This window comes from Opisthocomus hoazin, chromosome 23 (assembly GCF_030867145.1).
Source record: "Opisthocomus hoazin isolate bOpiHoa1 chromosome 23, bOpiHoa1.hap1, whole genome shotgun sequence".
NCBI classification, from domain to species: Eukaryota; Metazoa; Chordata; class Aves; order Opisthocomiformes; family Opisthocomidae; genus Opisthocomus; species Opisthocomus hoazin.
The window spans coordinates 5,201,193-5,221,061 of NC_134436.1; the positions used below are offsets into that span (position 1 = coordinate 5,201,193).

The window sequence follows — 19,869 nt, forward strand, 5'->3', positions numbered from 1 at the left end:
ATGTGGCGGCTGCTGCTGGGCCGCGGCCTGGGCCGCTGCTGGCCGCCCCCCGCCCGCCCCGCCTGCGCCGCCGAGCCGCCCGAGGGCCGCGGCCCCAGCCCCGAGCGGTGAGTGCGGCCCGGCCCGGGGCCCAGCCCGCCGCGCTGCAGCGGGGGGGGGGGGGGGTCCCGCTGCCCTCAGGGCGCTGCGGGGAGCGGGCGGTCTGAGGGCTGATTGCTGGCTTCCCCGTGTTCTTTGGTTGTTTTAGGGCGCCCGGTTGTCGGGACGGACGGCCCCGGGATGGCCGGGAGCGAGGAGGAAGGCGGCAGCCCCTGCCCGGCCTGGTGCCCTGCCACTCCGTGCTGGAGGCCGTCACCTGGGTGAGAGCGGCGGGCAGGGCCGGTGCCCCCGGCGAACGGGGCTCGCCAGAAGGCCTCGGGGGTGCGAGAGGGGGTGGGAGCTGCGGGAGCCCCCGGGGCCGGGAGCCGTGGCCGGGGGACTCCCTGAAGCGGAGCTGCGGCTCAGCTGTCGAACGGCAAGACCCACAGAAAGACGGAGTGGGGCTGTTTTCCCTTGACTTGTGCCTGCTTTTCCTCAGGGAGCACTCGGTGCGCTGCTTCTGCAGCTGGTCAGACAGATCTCATGGCTGAGGTCGCTGCCGGACACCAGGAGGGAGCCCCGGTCTCTCTGGATTTCTGTGTTGCCCTCTCAGCAGACAGGTTAGCAGCTTGTGAGAAGGGGCTGTGGGAGGGCCCGCCTGTCGGACAGGGTTTCTGCCTCCTGATGTGTTAACTAAGACTGGAAGAGAGATGTTGTGAGAAGCTGACAACCAGCTTTCAAGCTCTCTGGTGAGAGTGAGGGCTGGTGTCTGTCAGGGGAATCTCGCTGTTTCTTAATGATTTGGTGCGATCCCACTTTGCATCCCGCGTGGGGATGCACTCCTGCAAAGGAAACACCTTTGTTTTCTGTTCAGGGCTCTTCTCCCTGAACTTTCTTCCTGCTTGACTTTGGGGCCAGAGCAGAGAAGGACACTGAGTACACAGTCTGGTGGTGTCTCCTAAAGCAGACACTAAACGGCTAACGGGAACTGTTTTGCACTCTGTATTGCAGTGGTGCCTGAAGCCTCAACCAGCTGTCCCAATGGGCAGCAGGGGTCCTGCTTCCTGCAGAAAGGGAGTCCGAAGGTTGTACCGGAGAATTCATCCTCAGGCATCCCCTCAGGGCAAGGAGAGAGCCAGCCCTGGGCAGAAGTAGGTATGTGCAGTGTGCTACAGGGTAGGATACTTGTGGCAGAAAAACTTCTGAGCCTCTGAGTTTCCCCAAGGCAAAGCTAGGAGCGAAGAAGTGTATAGCCATTTATTGACACTTGAGATAGCTTCAAGTGGAAAGACGGGACTTCAGAGAGATGAATCAGGAGTCCAGAGACAGGAGGAAAAAAGCTCCTGAAGGCAGGGAGGAGCCTGCACTGTAACTGTGCCGGTGACATCAACTTCAGCAATACTAGTCTGCCTTAGGAACCTGATTACAGCATCCAGTGTCTGTTCTTTTGTGGTGGACAGATGTTTGCAGTCAGAAGGATTCAGGTGAGTAGTGCACCAGTGATCTGGGAGACCTGTATACCTGGTGTGAAATTAAAGGTATTCTTTTCTTCCTGGAAGATGAGGATGTATTTCTGAACGCTTATGTGGAGATACAGCAGTGGAAGGAGATATCAAAGACGTTCTTATTAAAATGAGTTTTATAAAAGTAGAAAGATATACTTCAAAAAAATTGAAGTGTCATGCAGGAAAGCATGTCTTAAAATGTTAAATTTAAAATCATATCAAGGAAGATCAGAAAAGGCCAACGCACGGCTACTTGCTAGATGTATAAATACTAATAATGTCTTTAGGAAAATCGTTGGAAGCAGGAAGCCTGCTGGAGCAGATAGAAGGGGGGACAACGTATGATTATGCTGTAGAAGAGGCACATAAAAAAGCCAGCCCTCAGATGTTGGCTAAATGATGTAAGGTGTAGCAGGAAAGATCAGAGAGGTTCCATGTTCTTTGCTTTCTTCCAGATTTTGGTGTTTTTTCTGTGCTGATTGCAGCTACTGCCCATCGCTGCTTATCAAACCCATCTCCTGCCAGAGGTTACCATTCCTGTCAGTTGGTAAATGGAGCATTTTGTTTCCATGCCTCCTAATTAGCTCCAGGAAAACATCCAGGTTATTTTACCTAAATGGCCAGTTAGGCTGTTTAACTCATCTGCTTTTGCTTGGAGCATATTAAGAAGCACTCAAACACACAGCCTGGCTGGCAGATGACTGAACGTGGACCTCTGGGAGAAGTGGTGGGGAATAAGAGGAGACAGCAATGCCTTCAGTTGGCACAGCTGGACATGCAGGCGTCAACGTGTGTCTGTGTCTGGCAAAGTTTCCTATTGAGAGTTGATAGGAAGAGCTTTTAGGCAAACTGATAAGTTTAACAGTGACAGGTCACTAAGGCCACATGCTCTTTGTTCAGATGTTCTTCAGAAGCTGTGAAATCACTGAGCCTCTAATGATGATGTGTAATCCAGTGCTTAAATCTGCTGTATGACCAGAAGAGCGAACACTGACTTTTGAAAAGGGGGGTTGTTTGAGCTGCAGAACTGCAAAAAAGATAATTCCAGGTTGATAGAAACTGTGTTACAGATGTTAGATACCAGGATGAGTGTGCTATACCAAAGAATCAAAGGTCTTGGAAGGATTTAGGAAGCCATCTCTCAGGCCAGCTTGCTCCATTGCAGAGATTTAAGAGAGCTGTAAATCTATTAAGAGTTCTTTGGAGAAGTCAACAGGCGTGTGGAGCAAGACTATCCAGCTCTTAGCTTTCTGAAAATGTTTCAGCCAGGACCTAAAACAAAGCTGTCTGGAGAAATAAAGCTGATCTGAGGGAAGGCGGAGGGGTTACTCTTGGGCTAGTAACTCCCTGAAGTACAAGAAGCAGGTTTCACAATGGAGAGCCATTACTGATGGATTCCCCTCAGTCCTTGTTGAAACCTCTTCTGTTCAACACAGTCATCAGTGATTTGGAAAAAAGAGGTGACGAGTCAGGTGACAGAAGAAAATGGTACAAAATTATTCAGGACAGTCAAATCTAAAAGTCAAACCAGAAGATTACAAAATAACTAAAACCAGGGTAATCCCAAGGTAGGTTAAATTAGTATATGCAGGGGAATGTAACTGTAAATACACATAGAGAATGAGGAATGTCAAATTAATAGTTGTATTGCAGAGGGAACATTTAAAGTCACTGTGGATATGTTTTTGATAAGGTTAAGTCAGTGCTCAGCAGCAGTGAGGCCAATTAAATGTTAATTATTGTAAAGCAAGGAACTGAGGACAAGACAGTATGGTAGGTTTGTGTAAGTCTATGATGCAGCTGCATCTTGAACACTTAAGGAGAAGACACTCTGTCTTAAAAACAGTTACAAAAAGGGCATAGAAAAGGTTGACAGGGAGACAGTTGCATACAAATAGAGACTGACTCCAGCTCAAAGAAGAGGTGTCAGAGGGTGTGCTAGCGCTCTGTGAAACTAAAAGTGTTGAGGGGAAGTGAATAGGGACAATATTTTTTCATAATATACATATTATTAGACAGCACAGAAATGCTCAGGTAGCAAGTTTGAATAAAGGTAGAAGATGGTACGTGTTTGGCCAATGCACAGGTAAATCTTGGAACTCGTTGCTGCAGGCCAGCAGTACAGATGGGTTCCAAGAAGTGATTAGGTGAAATTACACATTTAAATTAAACTTAATTGATCCAGCAAAACCTCCTGCTCAGAAGATCACAGAACAGCTGATTGCTGGAAAGTTCTGCCAGGAGAAGCGTGACTTTATAATCCCTGTTCCTTACACTTTCTGCCCAAGCATCTACAACTGTCAGTTGTCGGAGATAATATATGTCAGAATTAATTTGGTTTTGCTCAGTACATAAGTCCTCAGGTTACATTCTCATATTATGCTGTGTATCCATTTTTGGGGAATTTATTCAGAACAGTCAGGGTGATGAGATTCAGTAATTTTTACTAAAGAATCTGAAAAAATGCATAGTTTTGCAATGTGAGAAATACTGTGAATCTTGCTGTGGAAAGTTTTAAAGTGAAGCTTGGTGATACCTTTCTCTGAGTATGTTTTGCTTTCTACAGAAAAAGCTGCCTAAGGTTGAGGATTACTTTTTTTTCTGGTATTTAGCTACTGAAAGAGAATGAGGCTGGCTAAATCAGAACACGGCAAGAAGCTGGGGAGAGCAGAAGGAAGGGAAGGACAGACGCCTGGCAGACGATGCAGGGGAATCTGGTAGCAAAGTCTTGCCATTAGAAAACAGACCTCCAGGACTCGGAGGGGAGCAGAATGTACCTTCACTTCTCCAGTTTACTGTTGCCAGCAATGGCAAAGGACCGTCTAGAGAGAATTCCGTGTCCTCACTCTTTCTTTCAGTGTTTCAGTTAATTTCCAGACTTGCTTGTACTGGCCTACGTGTACAGTGACAATCTGCTGTTGCTGTGAGTTGCTTCGTTACCTCAAGTGGCAAAGATCTTTGTGATGGATCCAAACACCCCAGCTTTGCAGATCAGCCTTTCCAGTTTTAACATAACACGGTATGATAGAATCTACTGCTTTTAGAGTGTTTAGAAAGAAAACTTTAGGAAATTCATTTAAAAGTTACTATAAATAGCATTCTGGATATTACTAGCAGCAAGTCCTCAGCTTCATGATCACATCCTATTTTTTTCATGCAATTCGTGCCTTGCTCAAAGGTTTTTTTGCTGAAAGTTAAAGGCACATAGTGAACGAGCAGGTGATTACAGCCAGTCTCAATGTTACAGCAGCTGAATGCTGCCCTGGGGAGTTGTATTTTACCCCTGGCAGAACTGTAAAATTCGTTATTTCAATTCTGAGATTACAGACGTTTCAAGAGTGTGTTTTCATTTCAAAGCACAATGAAACCAATTGGAGACACTAAAATTTTCCATGAGGCAGAAATCCTGGATTTTGTCCAGCTCTTGTGAAGTCATTCTTGTGGAGCGTTTGGATGTTTTGGGATGAGCAATCTAGACTGTCTATGAGAAGATTATTAATTCCTCATTTGGAGCTAGCTTTGAGCAACATTTGATTAGTACAGGATGAACGGTGGGGAAATACAAAATATTTATTAGCTGCTGAATATAGGAGTGTTGAGCATCCAGTACACTGAAAGCTGCAAGATTGCATGGAAAGGAGGATGCATAGTCACGTTACATCATAGCATGTGTTTGAAGAAGCAGAAATAAAGTTGCACAGAAAATTCCAACTGTCGTATTCTCAGCTTTTGTGTGCTTTAAACATACAAGCTTAAGAATAATTTAACCTGGTTCTGTGTGTGCAATATAGCAATGCATTTGTTCAAAACCTAGTTCCTATGAAGCTCTGCTGAAGCTTGAGCATTCTTTGGGAGATGTGAAACAAACAGCTGGAGTGAACTTGTATTAACTAATGTCAGGTTGAAGGTTGATCTAAGCTGGTCATCTCATTCTGCTGAATTGGGATGGGATTCTCTGCTCCCAGGGAGTGCTTTTATTTACTGCTGAAGGAACCTACACGATGAGTTTAGATTGCGTGCCTGGTATTGAGGCAGCTGCTCTGAAACAGGTGAGTCTGAAAGATCATGATATCCGTGAAGAATTTTGATTTGAGGCTTGCCCAGCCTCAAAGATGAGTTCCGACAGAATTCACTAATGTAGTCCTTCAGGAGATGGGACTGGGTGTCAGGATCGGTTGGTCCTAGAGTTTTTTTCCACATGACCTTATGCTCTCCGGGAGTGGCAGCTCAAATCTGGGGAGATCACAGTGATTTGGGTGAGGAGGGGTTTCCAGTGGCAGCAGGCATGAGACACTCTTGCAAGCTGATAAAATTCAGAATTAGTTTCTGTTTATTTTTCATGGGGTAATCGTTTGTCCAAATTGCAGCATGTTTTCTCAGTAAACGACTATTCTCTGATTTAGGAGTAGATATCTATGCCAAATGTAAAGTTTCTTGAAAGCATGAATGTACTAATGTTGTTTAAACAAACAGTTGGGAGAATTTTTAATACAGACAATTTTTTTTCGTGAGATTTAATGATGTATGCATGGCAAAAAAACTCCAAATTGCATCATGAGGGAGATACCTGAACAAGAGAGTCTTATGGTGAGAAAGATGAGATAATTTTATGCCTGATCTGAAAATAAATGTAAAGCACAACTAATAAATTCACAGATTATATTACTTTTGATGGAATGATGAATAGAAATTGTGTTTGCCATAGCGATCTTGCTTGTTGGGTGAGTGGGGCTTGTTCAGATAAAATACATTTTAATACAGCCAGAGGGGAATTGTTTATCTGGGAATAGTGAGGCTGCAGCTGAAACATAGGCCATGGCTTCATGTGCATTGTAAGACGGTGCAGGCGCTGCAAGAAGCAATCCTGCCTGTTGCTTACTCATTTCTGCCACTGTGGCAGCACAAAGGCTGGTGTAGCCATATAGGGCCAGGACTCAAAAGAGTTGGACCCCACCAAAAAGACTCTTTTTTCCCCTCATATTTGCTCCCTGCTCTGCAGCCGCACAGCTTGGGAGGGGGAGGGCACAGCTGCTTCTTGTGTTACCAGCACTGGGTTGAAGTGATCCCAGCTTCAGAACCTGGTGTTAGGTGCCTGGTGGGATCCAGCTGCTTAGGGTGATTGAGGTTAAAAATAATTGGCCTTGGTCAGCCCTCGCCTGTTCGTCCTCTTTGCTGGAGGTCACTATCCTCTTAGAGTAGCTGGTGTAAATGCCTGTGTAATCACTTCCAGCACAATTCTATTAAGAGCAAGGTGGCTTAGCTTTTGCTGTAGATGTTTTTGGTAGATAATTCTGATTGAAACTGGTCGGATAGTGGCTGAACACGTGGTTGTGCCAGCGTATCTGAGGGCAGCGATGAGTGAGTGGGGCGCATTGGGGCGATAACCTAAGCCTGCATCCGATGCAGCCGGAATAGCATGTCTGATCATCCCCTTGCGGAAGCAAAACTCTACCCAGGAAAGAAATTGCCTGGAAAAGGAGCTAGGGAGGCAAGAACCTAAGCGTGAGATCTTGGTGTGATGCCCTGGGCAGTGGGAATAGGGGCACAATACTGATACATGCAAACTAGGCAGTTATGAATTTGAATAAGGAGGCAATTTTACCTTTCCTGGAACACTGGTGAGAGGGTCCGCACTTCAATAACAATGTTGAAAATTCAGGAATAGTGGCAAAAAGTCATAAAATTAATCAATGCAGGCAGAAGAGTGCTTCAATTGAAAGACATGAACAGCGCGGTCTGTTTAGAATCACAGACAAGAATCAAGAGGGGTTGGTTAGTCGTGTCAGGACTGTCAAAAGGAGAATGCACTTTTCAGCAAAGAGGAAAAGAAGCCTAGAAGAGCCAGCGCCTGGGAGCAGAAACCGGATGTGTTTTAACTTGAAATGAAGCACAGAGGTTTAAAGCAGCGATTAAAAGTTGGTGAGACAAACTCTCAGAAGCAGTGGGAGATTCTCTACCTATTGATGTCTTCAAATCAAGACTGGGGGCCTTTCTGGAGGAGGTGCATTAGCCAGCTGCAGGTGACAGGACTGTATGCAGGTGGCATGTTGTCGCTTATACAAAGGTCAGGTCGGTCAGCATCCCTTCTGTCCTTAATGTGCCTTGGCTGGGCAGGTGATCAATCCTCTAGGAAAGCTGTGGAGTGGAGAGGATGGGAACAGGAGGAAGAGGTGAAGATACAGCATTGCTTAAACTTGCTTTTTTTTGTTCTTTTTTTAATGTAGGGGCGTTCCATATTGCCGAGAGCTCCAGCTTGGGGACAATTCTGTGCACGCCAAAGGTAAGCTTTCCTTTTTCCCACCATCCGTCTGCACCTGAGGATGCTTCCCTACAGGACGACATCTCAGTGTGATCCCAACCACAGCCTGAGCAATCCACTTGCACACAGGACTGTTTTCTGCCCTGCATAGCTGGAGGCCAGGAGAAAGACATGATATGCTGCCCTGTGGTCTAGCCGGAGTAAAGTTCCAGGGACTATGAATTGGCATCCTGCTCCTTTAAGGTGTCTGGGTAACAGTGATGCTAGTAGAGAAGCACTGAAAGAAAATGGGAGTGGAAAAAAAAAATAACAAGAAAAAATCCTATCCGGTAGCACCAGTCTGTTCTTGTCTATTTGCATTTTGATGCAATCTTTCACTAGATGATTACGCTCTGTTGCTATTTTGGCTTTTACCAGACAACCCATGACTGGAGAAGGTGGTGTCGCTCCTCCTAAAGCTGCAAATCAGGACTGGCTCTTGTCTGTTATAGAGTGGAAGACACTTTGGGCTTGAAGAGGGTGCATCAGCTTGAGAGTCACAAGGCCGTAAATTATGTTATTGTTCTTGTGATTAAACCTGCTAATGCCTTGCATTTCACAGTCTTAGGTGCAGAGAATGCCGCATTTTAAAAATCAGTCAGCTGAGCAATTGCTCAAGGACAGTTTGAGCAGAATGGAGGTAAATTCAGTATTTAGCAGAGTAGGATCCTCTCTTTGACATGGAAGTGACCTCTGCTCTCCCACCAGAAAGGTGTTCGCTTGGTCTGCCGAGTGGCTGAGTGTCGAGCTCCCCGTCTGGAGAGTTGCCACTTTCTGCAGGGCCCATAGGAAGACTCTCTAGCTCGTTCGTAGGTAGCAGGGCAGGTCTCAGGAGCTTCTCGGGAGACGAGGGGAGTTGGTCCATGTCTTGTGCTCTCATGAGCAGCTCCAAGTGCTGGCTGAGCAGTAAAGCTGTTGGGTGGCGAGGGGCATTTTTGCTGCGTGACTTCCCCGAGTGCGGAGGCATCTCGGCTCGTGTGCAGTGTGCGGTGCTGCCGCTCGAGGGCACTAAATTTGTACGCAGGCTGGGAAGCTAAAGCTGCAGGCCGGGATAATCCGCCGCCCACCTCCCGGAGCTGTGGTAAAGTGAAAAATATTGTTCATTACTGAGAAGGAAGAGACATTGTCTCTGCTGTGCAGGATTTTATTAGGAGTGTGCAGCGTTCAGTAAGCTGACAGTGTGGGCTCAGCTGGAACTGTGTGAAGCTTATACAAATATGTCAGTGCATGTCTGGCAGAAACTGTGCTGTCGACATAATGCAGGAGGGTGAACAAGGGCTGATGTTACTTTTGAAGGGGGGAGTTGTGAGTGCTATCAGTTATTTGCTAAATTCTGAAAGGTCTGATGATATCCCAGAGGCCACACCACGCTCCCTGGCCAGAGGAGAGGCGAGCAATGTCCATACAGCTTCCATAACTAGATGGCTGTGTAGGACGGGGAGACTTTTTTGCGGACACGTTACACCAGATTACATCACTCTCTTGATAACTAATAGTACAGTACAAATGTGCCTCACTGCGTAGTTTCCAAGAAAGAATCTCCTATAGGGTTTGTATGTTTTTGCTGTCTTAATAGCTTTCTTCTTTAACTCCTCAGGGTGACCCAGCTCAGCGAGGACATTTAGAGGAAGCTGCTTTCCACCTGCAGCAGATTTTCCGGATTGACATTTCCATTGCGTTGAATATCCTCGGTAATGTGGACTTGGGTTTGTTTTGTCCTTAAACCACACATTTCTCTTTTTGGAGGACCTCCAGATTGTTGCAGGTCTTGTGTGAAGGCAGAGATGGCATATGCCCAAGCTGAAGCCTCCTTTCAGCAATTTCAACTGTACTTTGAGAGATTTATTGTCCTTTGTCCCATCCTGCCACCTGATTTATATCAGCATATTTAAATCCAGGCTTGGTTGAAGCCTGTACTGTTGTCCTGACATCTGTAGTTAGAAATTAAGCCATCTCTGTCTTTCTCGCAACACAAGCTGTCATATCATTGTACCCTTTTTTATTGTCTGAGATCTCAGTCTTCCTGGCAAGCTGAAAAAGCAATTGCAGAATTGCAACTCTAAGAAGAGCTGAAGGAAGATGCAATGATCTAAGAAAAAAATACCTGCCCTATATACATCACTAGTTGTAGCACCAAAAAAGCAAGCCACTTTTGTGCGAACCATACGTTATGTTAGCCCGTGATCCTTCTTTGCAAAGAGACTAGAAAAATTCCTAAAATGCAGCGTTGCCATTATTATTATGGAAGCTCTGGTCCTGTGGAGTGAGGGTCGGTGAGCCAGGCAGAAGTGGACTGGAGAACTTGGCAGGGGCCAAGAAAGGCCCAGTAGCTGTGGGGAAGGTTGCTGCATTTGAGGCTGTGTTCTGTCTATTTTCTTTTCCCCTGTTTTTACATTGTGTTCTTCTCAGGGATTGAAAGCATGAGAGCGGGCCATTACAGGATAGCCTATACCTGCTTCAAACTGGCAGCAGATCGAGGCTACAGCAAAGCCCAGTTCAATGTGGGTCTGTGTTATGAGCATGGCAGAGGCACGGAAAAAGACTTGGAAAAGGTATCCATGGCTGGTAGGGTTGCGTATGTGCGGCACAGACCAGGAGAGTGGTCTTTATTGGGTGCACAGGCACTTTTCTCCTATTGCATGGATAGAACAGTCTCTGAAGTCTTGTTAGAAAATGCTGGAAATAATACAGACTGTGGGTTTGCAGTGCTGGCTTCAGCATCATAGATCCCCTCAGAGATGTGCTCCTGAAATCCCCTTTCTCGTAGCTTCTGAGGTCTTCTCATAGGTACACGGGCTGTGCCACTAGCACCCAGGAGAGTACCAAGGAGAAACCTGTCATGTTGCTGTATTTAAAACACCACTGCACATCCGAGGGCTTCTTTACATCTCGAGCAGTCCAGTTTGGGAGCCTTAACTACAGCCTGCCACCTAGTGCGTGCTGGCCATAGTCAGCATCTTCTGTAGCTGGAAAGATCTGCAAAGGCAGCTTGTTTTGAGTAATTGTGCAGATTCCCGTTGGCACAGAGTAATCTTTGGTATTGTTGGCCCATTGCCACCCCCTTCAACACAGGGAATTTTGACTAGGGAAGGCAGGGTGGTTAGAGGGCTCTCGTACAGTCGCAGTCCACTGTCTCACTTAAACAATCTCATGTTCTTCTGCAGGGAGGTGTGGGAGAGCTGCATGTGCAGCTTATGATAGGTCTTGACAGAGAGGTCAAGCTTGTCCTGGCTAGAGGGGAGTCATGTCATGTTTGAGGGCATATATTACCTGAATCACACAACTATGTTTCTCTTTCTACAGGCAGCTTTTTATTACTACCACGCAGCCAAGAGCTGTCACCCAATGGCGCAGTACCGCTACGCTAGATACCTCTTATGCCACAGACCTGAAAATGAATGGGACAGGCATCAGAAGGCAGTGACTTTCCTGGAGCAAGCAGCAATGGCCGGGATTACAGAGGTTAGTGTCCACAGCATGGGAGTTCATAGGAGAGAGCCAGCAGAGAACCCTGTCTAAAGGATTTGAACCATCCATGAAGACATCCTAGAAAGCAGCATCTGTGGGACTGGAAGCAAAATTCTTCCTACATATTTATGGTCCTGACAGTGTACGGGGGACAGCCCTGCCTGCAGGTAGGAGGCAGCTAGGTACCCACTGTGTCAACAGTGTTGGTTGTCTGTTTTGCTGTTGAGCTTTTTAATGTGGCTCTTAGATTAGACACCTAGATTAGACCATTGGCTTAAGAAAACTGCCCTACAGTGAAAACGTAGCTGTGTTTCATCTCCTCTCAATTCCAAGAGTACGGGTTGCTTTGATGGAGGACCTTCAACTTGAAGTAAGAACAGATCCTTATATTGTATCTGTGACTTCTCAAGATGATTCATCCTCATGGATCTGTGTACCCTGCCCTCCTTTCCCACTCTTTAGGAGATGCATTTAGGCATGTGCCATCTTGTGTTGCGAATGCCAGTCGTTCTGGCAGTGACTGTATCTCATGTAGCACGCTGTTCCAGGAAGTGCATCTGCTGTATCTTATGGACAGCTCACGAGTAGGAGCTGTTCTCTGGCTCTGACTTCCACAGTGCAGTTTGAAATGATATTCTGGGTCTTATGGTGTTAGTATGGTGTGTTAACTGCACATATAGTGGAGTTCTATAGATAAATGTGATTTTTCGTGTTTACCATGTCAGACTGATTTTTCCTAGGGCAGCCCTCCCTTCTGTCAACAGGCTCTGCAGCAAGCAGGGTACTTAGCACGCTTGTCTTGCCGCAGTAACCTCGGCATCTGAGCAACTTGCAAAATCAGTAAAAGAACTGGAGTAGTTAAGGGGGAAAATCCTGGCTGATTTGTACCTTGTGGTTTTGTTGCAGGCACAGGCTTATCTTGGAGTGTTCTACATGAGGGGGCTGCAGCCTAAGGAAAAGAGAGGCCTGAAGTACCTGCTGCTGGCAGCGAAGAACGGCGTAAGTAATCCCTTTGCAAGCTATGATTTTTCTCAGTTTAGGATCATTGCAGGTTACAGGTGGCAGATTTCAGGGCTTCTTGGAAATCAGAGCGAGAGTCGGGACTTTACTGCACAGTCTGAAAGGGCAGAGTGGAGCCTTGGTGCATTTTGGAGAGGAAGCAGGCCCTGGGGCGCAGACCCTACAAGACATGAATGTAGAAACAGCCCTGCTGGGTTGGAGTAGTTCTCACAGCACCAGTGCTTATATTCATCTAGCATAATTTTACAGTTTCCCATTGTGGAGCATCTGCACCCTCTTCAGTCAAACGCTTTCACTACTGTATCACTTTGAGAACTTTGTTGTGTCTGTCTTGAATCTGTTCTTCAAAACTGGCCCATTATTTCTTGCCTTCTATAAGAGAGGATGAAAAGACTATTTCTGTTTCTTTGCAGGGACCTTTAGTGTACTTAAATACTTGAATCCCCATTCAACCTTCCCCTGTTGTATGAGTTTATCCTCACACATCATGTTGTCTAGATCCCCAACAATTTCCTTGCTCACTGTTGAACTTTCTCCAAGTGACCCAGGCTTATTTTTTTTGAAGGGCAGTGCGACAATCTCGGCGTAGTAGTGCTCCTGAACCTTTACCAGCACTTAGAGTAGTAGAAGTATGACATCCCATGTCTTGCAGCCAGGTTTCTGCATCCCACAGTTCTGTTTCTTTACAGCACTGTGACATTGTTCACTCGTTTTCAGCTTGCACTGCATTGTAATAGCTAGTTTTTTTGTGAAGAACTTGCTCATTTTACCTGCAGTTCCCACAGCGTTTGTGTAATGGAAAATAATGAATAGCTATTCCCTCTTCTTCTGGCTAATACTTCTGAGTCTGTCGCTCGTAAGTATGTCCTCTCTGAGTAATTTCTTTTGCAGGCTGCAGAGCACTAGTTTAGTTTGTCTCTCCATGTAGTTAAGCTGTTCCATTTTGCTTGTCAGTCTTCCCTCTATTTTTCTAATTCTCCTTTGACCATTTTAAGATGCTTCGACTAAAACTGGACTCAAGATGGAGGCATGCCGGAGATCTCACATCAGGAGATCCTCTGCTTTGTTCTAGATTTCCTTCCAATAACTCCTGATATTGTCTGCACTTTTGCCTGCCACAGAGCAGTGACTTGATGGTTTCAGGGAACTATCACAGTGACTCACAAATTTCTTTCTGTAAGCACTACTTTGCATTTGTCAACACTTCAGTTTCCTCTATGATTGTGTTGCCCACTCTTAGTCCTGGAGGATGTTCTCGAAGTAATTCTTGGCAATAAATTTGAGCACTCTGACACTGCATCACTTGCAAACTTTACTATGTCAATTTTCACCCACTTTTAAGAATGCAGACACTGTCAGATCACTGGTGAGACTAGACCTGATTAGCCCCAGCAGCTCAGACGTCATGTTCGTGATGGTTGATACAGTATTTAATTCCAAATCTGCTAAAGATCTCGCATAAGCTGCATCATTGACTCCTTTCTTTCAGCCTGATGTCAGATACGTATGCTGCACGATGTAACAATGAATTACATCATTAAATAGGTGATTGTCATTTACTGAATGCCTAGTAAGCCCTTAATAACAGAAAATCTAGCAGGTAACTGCAGGTCCCGGGGTACCTCCCAGTGTTTTGCATGTTTTGGTCACAGCCATGACAGTTCTCAGAAACCGGTCATCTTTGCCCATCTCTGCTTCCCGATGGGTGCTGGCTGCGGGTGTACCACAGTCTCATCTTTGGTGGCAGCCTTATGCATAGCTCTGTGGGACGTAACCCCACGCGTTCTGCTGGGAGAAGGGCTCCATAAGTCTGTTCTTTTCCCATTACCCTGGAGTATGGATTTGTGTTCAGGTGGTTAAAAGAATACCGGATACAGGTGAGGCAAGGATGGCACCGTTTAGCTACAGCTCCAAAAAAGGGAGAACAGGCAGAAAAAGTCATGGGTTCGGTGTTTCTCTCTCAGGTTGTTGCTCTGTGCTAGAGCCAGGGGGGAACTCTGACAAGTGTTCTTCCAAACACAACAGTGCTTCAGAGAACTGCGTTTTACTTTGGTTACCGCTTTTTATCCTCCTTTATTTTATGCATGCAAGCATGGAATATAAAAACCACATTAAAGAGTGTTGTTGGAGAACTGAGTCTGACCTTCAGATTTCAAAGTATATCACAGTCACTTATGCCATGCTAATTTGGGGATCTCTTCTCCTTGTGGTCTTGTCTTTGAGGTGTTCATCATGTAAGAGATGGCTAGTGGAATACTTCATACTTATCTAACCCTGTCTCTTGTCACATCTGAAGTGCCAATCCTTCAACATGTTTATCTCATCTCTAAAGAAGTTTGTTGCTGTCATAAACTGAGACTTGCAACATTTTGCAAAGCACCCACTCCTTGAGTTCTTTGCTTTTCTCTACCAGCTACAGCCGAGACAGCAACACTTACAATATGTTCTTTTCTCATGGCTTTATTAAAACTGGCTACTTCCTTACTTTTTTCTTTCTTTTTTCTTCTTTTCTTTTTTTGCAAAGCCTTGTTTAGATCATGTTTCTGGCAGTCATACTCTTCAAGTTACGTTGCTGGCTTTTTTTGCTGGAAAAGGTCTGTGTGACCACTAGCCCATGTGGTCTTTTCAATGTCTTCAGGACCGTCATCTTGCTTTCTTGCTGTCTGTGAGACCTTTTTCCTCCTAGTGGAACTCAAAGATAAAGCGCACAGCCGACACATAAACATGTCACAGGTTTGGGTTTGGCTTCACTGATGCATCTGCGGTGACATCCTCTACTTTCTAATTCATTCTTTCTCAGCAGTTATGTATGTCTGAGTAGTTCAGGTGCTTTTTCTCTAGCACTTATTTGCTTGACTTCATTTCTGCTGCTTGAGATTTCTTCTGGAATATAATCAGGTGGGGCTGAGCAAGATAGTGGTGCACTGTTGTGTTGAAGGCCTGATGGCCTGATGCTGCCAAGGGGAATCTTCCCATCCTGGGTAGCAAGTACCTCTGTGGCATTTGTTATGTTTTTACAAGACTTCTGCGTGAACTGTAACAGGGCAGTCCACAGGGCGTGCTCAGAGTTTGGGTGTGAGCAGGATGTGGGCGCAGTCAAGGCTGCCCACGTCCTCTTAGCGCTGACCCCTGAGACAATCGAGATGCTCTGCGCAGACAGCAGTTCCTTTGTGCCTGTGACGCAGACCTGGATGTTGAAGGGAAATCAGTGAATTTAATTGGAAAGGGGTACACAGGAGCAGAGTCAGAGATAGCCAATAAGAAATTCTGCTTCACTGTGTGCTCAGAGAAGGGACTAAATTACTGAAGATACGGTCCGAGGGACCAAAGATAGAGGAGTAAAATTTAAAGAAGGTGACCAAAGATAGAGCAGTAAACTTTAAAGAAGGTGTTAAAGACTCTCTGTTCTCCTTTCTGTGTGCTGTCGTCACTTCTTCATCATGTGGGGCTGATTGCTGTGCTTTCTCCTGTGGCTAGGATGCCCAAAGCAGGTATCATGTGGGCGTTTGCTATGAGAAGGGCCTTGGAGTGCAGCAGAACCTGGAAGAAGCGATGAGACACTACCGACAGTCAGCTGCTGCGGGCAACAGGAATGCTCGGGAGAGACTGCAAGTGTTAGAAGAGGAGGTGGAAGGTACCATGGGCAGCAGGGGAAGAGGGTGTGTGGGACTGCGTGGCATAGTGACCCCATAAAAGCGGGGCTGGTATTGCCAGAGGAAAGGTAGCACAGGGCCATGGCAAGATGGCGTCATTTTTACTGAAGGAAGCACTTTTCTTTCTCAGTTCTCTCCACTTCTTGCCAGCTATTTCCAGTCAAGCTGAAGTGGAGAAACTGTTTCCATAGTATGATGCGTCATTAATATCTTGTTTTTGTGTACTTTCAGATGTGCAAACAAAGCATCTGTTCCCCTCCGGAATGAGAGCCTCTTCCTCTAGCCCCTGTTTCTGGGCTATTGAGCGTGTGCCTGCAGGCCTCCACGCCAGCCAGCCAAGACAATCTGCCCTCGCCCTGCCCCACTCTTGGAGCGCAGATGCACTCCACACGATGATGCTCGGCAGTGCCGGATGGAGCCATGCCCTCAGAAACGGGGCAACACCACTGGAACTGCAGCGCTTGGAGCCTCACCACTGCTGTTATTAGAGCAGTTGGTAAGTGAAACAAGCAGGTAGAAGGGCAGGCAGCCCTTAGTCTGCGTGGAGCTGGAAGCAGGCTAGCAGTGAGTTGAAATAGAAACCCTTCTGTTAATGGAACAGAAGTCATTTTTAAATATGGGGGTTTTGAGAGTAAACCTTGTGATATCCCCTATGCCACCGTGTCGTCTGGCCCTCTGCCTCCCAATACAGTGGCCTTTCTTATGCTCCTGCATTTCCATACAGAGCTACCACGGTGCCACAGTGATATAATTTGGGGCTGTAATTCCAATAGCCCTGCACATCTTGCACGTGGTCCCCCAGTGAGGTTTACAACCCACCATATGGTGATGCTGGCAGCTAACTCTCTGATGGGCCTGGTCTGCATCCTCTGAGGCAATTAGATCTCACTTCAAGACTAGCAGTTCCCACAGTGGTTCTGCTACCAGCACAGTCTGGGCTTGTCTCTACATTGCCATTGTGGCACTTCAGTCCACTTTCAAACCCGTGCAAGCGGCAGAGTGTATTCTCATTACTAGTTCACAGGTTTTTGTGAGATATGGCTTACGGATCCACCTGAACTGGTGAAAGTAATGGCTGTCCTCAGCCATGCCGCATTGTTGTCGGTGCCTTTTGGTCCCCAGTTGTTATTCCTTCAGCTCTGGCAGTGAGCTGCTCCCATGGGTACACCCCTTTGAGTCACGATGAGCACGGTTTGCTTCAAAATTTATATCGTTCGTGTTTCCTAAGCACACCAGCTCATTTTCACTGAAGTGGATAAGGGATGCTCCCAGCGGGCAGTAACCACTGTCAGGCAGACAGCAGCAAGCAGCTGGTATGATAATTTCTTCCACTGGGGCAGCTGAATCCGGAAAAAGACATTTGTCCACACCAGTTTAAACTGGTTCAAGGGCATCTGTACAAACTGTCCAGCTTCCTGTAGCCGTGGTGCTCTGGTGCTTTGTGAAGATCAGGCTCTGGAAAACAAAGGCCCCATCCTGAACTTGCTGTGGTCTCCGTTCAGTGAGGGAGGGGCACAGCCAGAGCTCAACACATCTGATTGTTCTTCTAGTCTGGTCTGTCTTTCTGCTCAGACCAAAGTTTCTTAGACCGTTTCCTTTATCAAGCAGGATACAATTGGCAGGAAATTCCTCGGGTGGATTTCCTATTCTGTGATAATCCGCAGCGTGCTTACGCATTGGTCAGGACAGGACAGGGGTAAGGGTTGGGGGGGGTTGAAAGCAGTTTGCAGAATCAGGAAGTTGAACCAAGAGAGAGGAATTTGTCTCTTTTTTAATGTGCTTATTGTAATGTATTTTTGTGTAAAGCTTGTCCTTTGACAAGCACATCAAAGTAACTTTACTGAGAAAGATGTGAGGTTGTGCCATGCATTTGTCCTCTGTGTGTATTCCCAAGATGCAGAGGAATCCCGTAGGGCTGCGTCTCCTCACAGTCACAGATATGCCTCCCTCGTGGTTTGCACAGCTGCAGCTCAGTTAGAATTTGGCTCACTGTTATTGTTTTGGTGCAAGAGCCCGTTTTGTTTGTGAAACAAAACAGCAAGATATTTCTGTTAGCAGCGCAGCAGTATAAGCAGGCGGGGGCAAATCCATCAGTGTAGTTTATTGCCAGAGACGAGGTCGTGTGTAAAGTGTTTTGGAGACTCCAAATACAACAGTGGATATTTTGGATATTAAAGAGTCTACCTGGGGAAATCTTACTCTGTTGCTTTTGTCACGTGGCCCCAAGAGTAACTGAAAGGGGTAACTTTCTCATTTACTCTGCTTTAAATTATCTGTGTGATTGCTGCTGTGGCCTGTGTGTGTACACACGAAAAGGAGGGCACTGTCACCCCCGGGTGCATGGGAAAGGAACGCGGGTAGGGCACTCCTGAGATGCTCCAGGATCATGTCTTCTGGGTTGTGCTGCCTGTTCCTTTTCAACCTAACAGTAAAATGAAAGCCAAAAATATCACCCAAAGACACCTGATGCAACAGCCCCACCATGAGCAAATTAGCTTTGGAGAAACCTGTGTTGTGAACTGCAGTATCTGTGGAGAAGTCGGGCAGTATTTTTAATGTAAAGGTGGTGAAGGAAAGCAAGCAGTGTGTACAAAGCACTGCTGGCCCTGCACTGTGACGGAGGGGGGGCTGGCAGTCCCTTCTCAGCCTGGCTTTTGTAGTCACTCAGCAAGCAATGACGGTGCGCGTTGCTGGCAGCGGAGCTGGTGGATTACCCTCGTTCCCATGGCTTGACTCTCACCTACACAAGCACTTTGCTAGCACGCCCCAGGTTTGTTCAGGTGTTCTGTGTCAGAGTTGGAAGGCACAAACTGTGGTACAGAAGGGAGTCCCCTGTGTGCACGATCCAGAAGCACTTACCTGCCATCCATGCACCGCCGTGTAAGCCTACAGATGCACTCCAGCTGTTTAGGGCACTGTTGTCTTTCCATTCTCTGCGAGTGCAAATCCCCATGGTTAACACCACCTGTGGGCTTCCTCCTCTGTTACTAATATCTGTGTCTTAGTTTTCCTACACATGCTATTATCCTAAAACTGTCTTACAGCTCAAGTACATACAGATCAAAGTGAAAACCCGTAATATGGTTGAAGCTTGTGACTGAATATTTCAAAACAGTGTTTTCACACTTCCCTTTTCCCAGGTTACCTTTGGCAGACTCCAGCCATCTGTTGTCTGCTTCTGGGCAAGGACTATGCCGCAAAATCCAATGGCCTCCAAAGAGAGCATGGAGAGAGAAATCGTGGGCACCTAGTGCAGCCATAGGAGAGATGCCAGTGCTGATTTTGGGGCGTTTTACAAAATGCCAAGTTCACAGTGGTAGAACCACAAAAGCTGAAGGGATCAGTAGGAGACAGCAGGCAGATCTCCCCTTTCTGAGTTGCCATTTCAGGCTTTCTGCAGATGCATCGTTACGTCAGCTATACTGCACCTTGTTCCAGAGATGGTAGTGATAGGAGAAAACAATTTTATTTAAATAAGAACTGAGATCCTGGAGCCCAACTCTGTAGCACGTTGCAAAGTCCATGACTGCGCTATGTTTATCGTCCGGGGTGCACAGTCTACAGTCACGTGGGTGTAGCTGTCTGTGTTGTGCTTGTGGTTAATCTAACAACCCCCCTACCCTCCGTTGGCCTGCCCGGGGAGGAGAGGGCCCTCCTGCTGTTGTGTGACTTGAGTGTGATGGTGAGGTGAAAGATGAGAGTGGAAGAGGAGGAAAGCTAGGAAGGCAAGAACAGGCAGGTAGAAGGGAAGTAAACAAGGTGAAATCAGTCATAGAGAAATTTGATGGTGTGAGGCAAAGGAAGAAATAGCCTGTTGTGATCAGTCTACACATGGATGATACAGTGA

At 46.5% G+C, this 19,869-nt stretch overlaps 1 protein-coding gene across 5 annotated transcripts in view; it reads left to right on the forward strand.

Moving 5' to 3' along the window:
• The window catches only part of DELE1 (DAP3 binding cell death enhancer 1), a 25,897-nt gene continuing 6,028 nt past the window's right edge, over positions 1-19,869 (forward strand). For 4 of the 5 annotated variants that reach the window (XR_012766101.1, XR_012766102.1, XR_012766103.1 and 1 more), the window contains exons 1-11: positions 1-107; positions 248-359; positions 578-698; positions 1,090-1,233; positions 7,808-7,863; positions 9,479-9,572; positions 10,291-10,433; positions 11,185-11,343; positions 12,256-12,348; positions 15,847-16,003; positions 16,254-16,518. Coding sequence is in view for 2 of the 5 variants with exons in the window: in XM_075442239.1 (XP_075298354.1) it covers positions 1-107; positions 248-359; positions 578-698; positions 1,090-1,233; positions 7,808-7,863; positions 9,479-9,572; positions 10,291-10,433; positions 11,185-11,343; positions 12,256-12,348; positions 15,847-16,003; positions 16,254-16,510 (1,443 nt within the window). In the remaining 3 variants the exon portion in view is untranslated. The remainder of the gene's footprint in view (positions 108-247; positions 360-577; positions 699-1,089; positions 1,234-7,807; positions 7,864-9,478; positions 9,573-10,290; positions 10,434-11,184; positions 11,344-12,255; positions 12,349-15,846; positions 16,004-16,253; positions 16,519-19,869) is intronic. The other variant, XM_075442240.1, reaches the window with a different exon arrangement.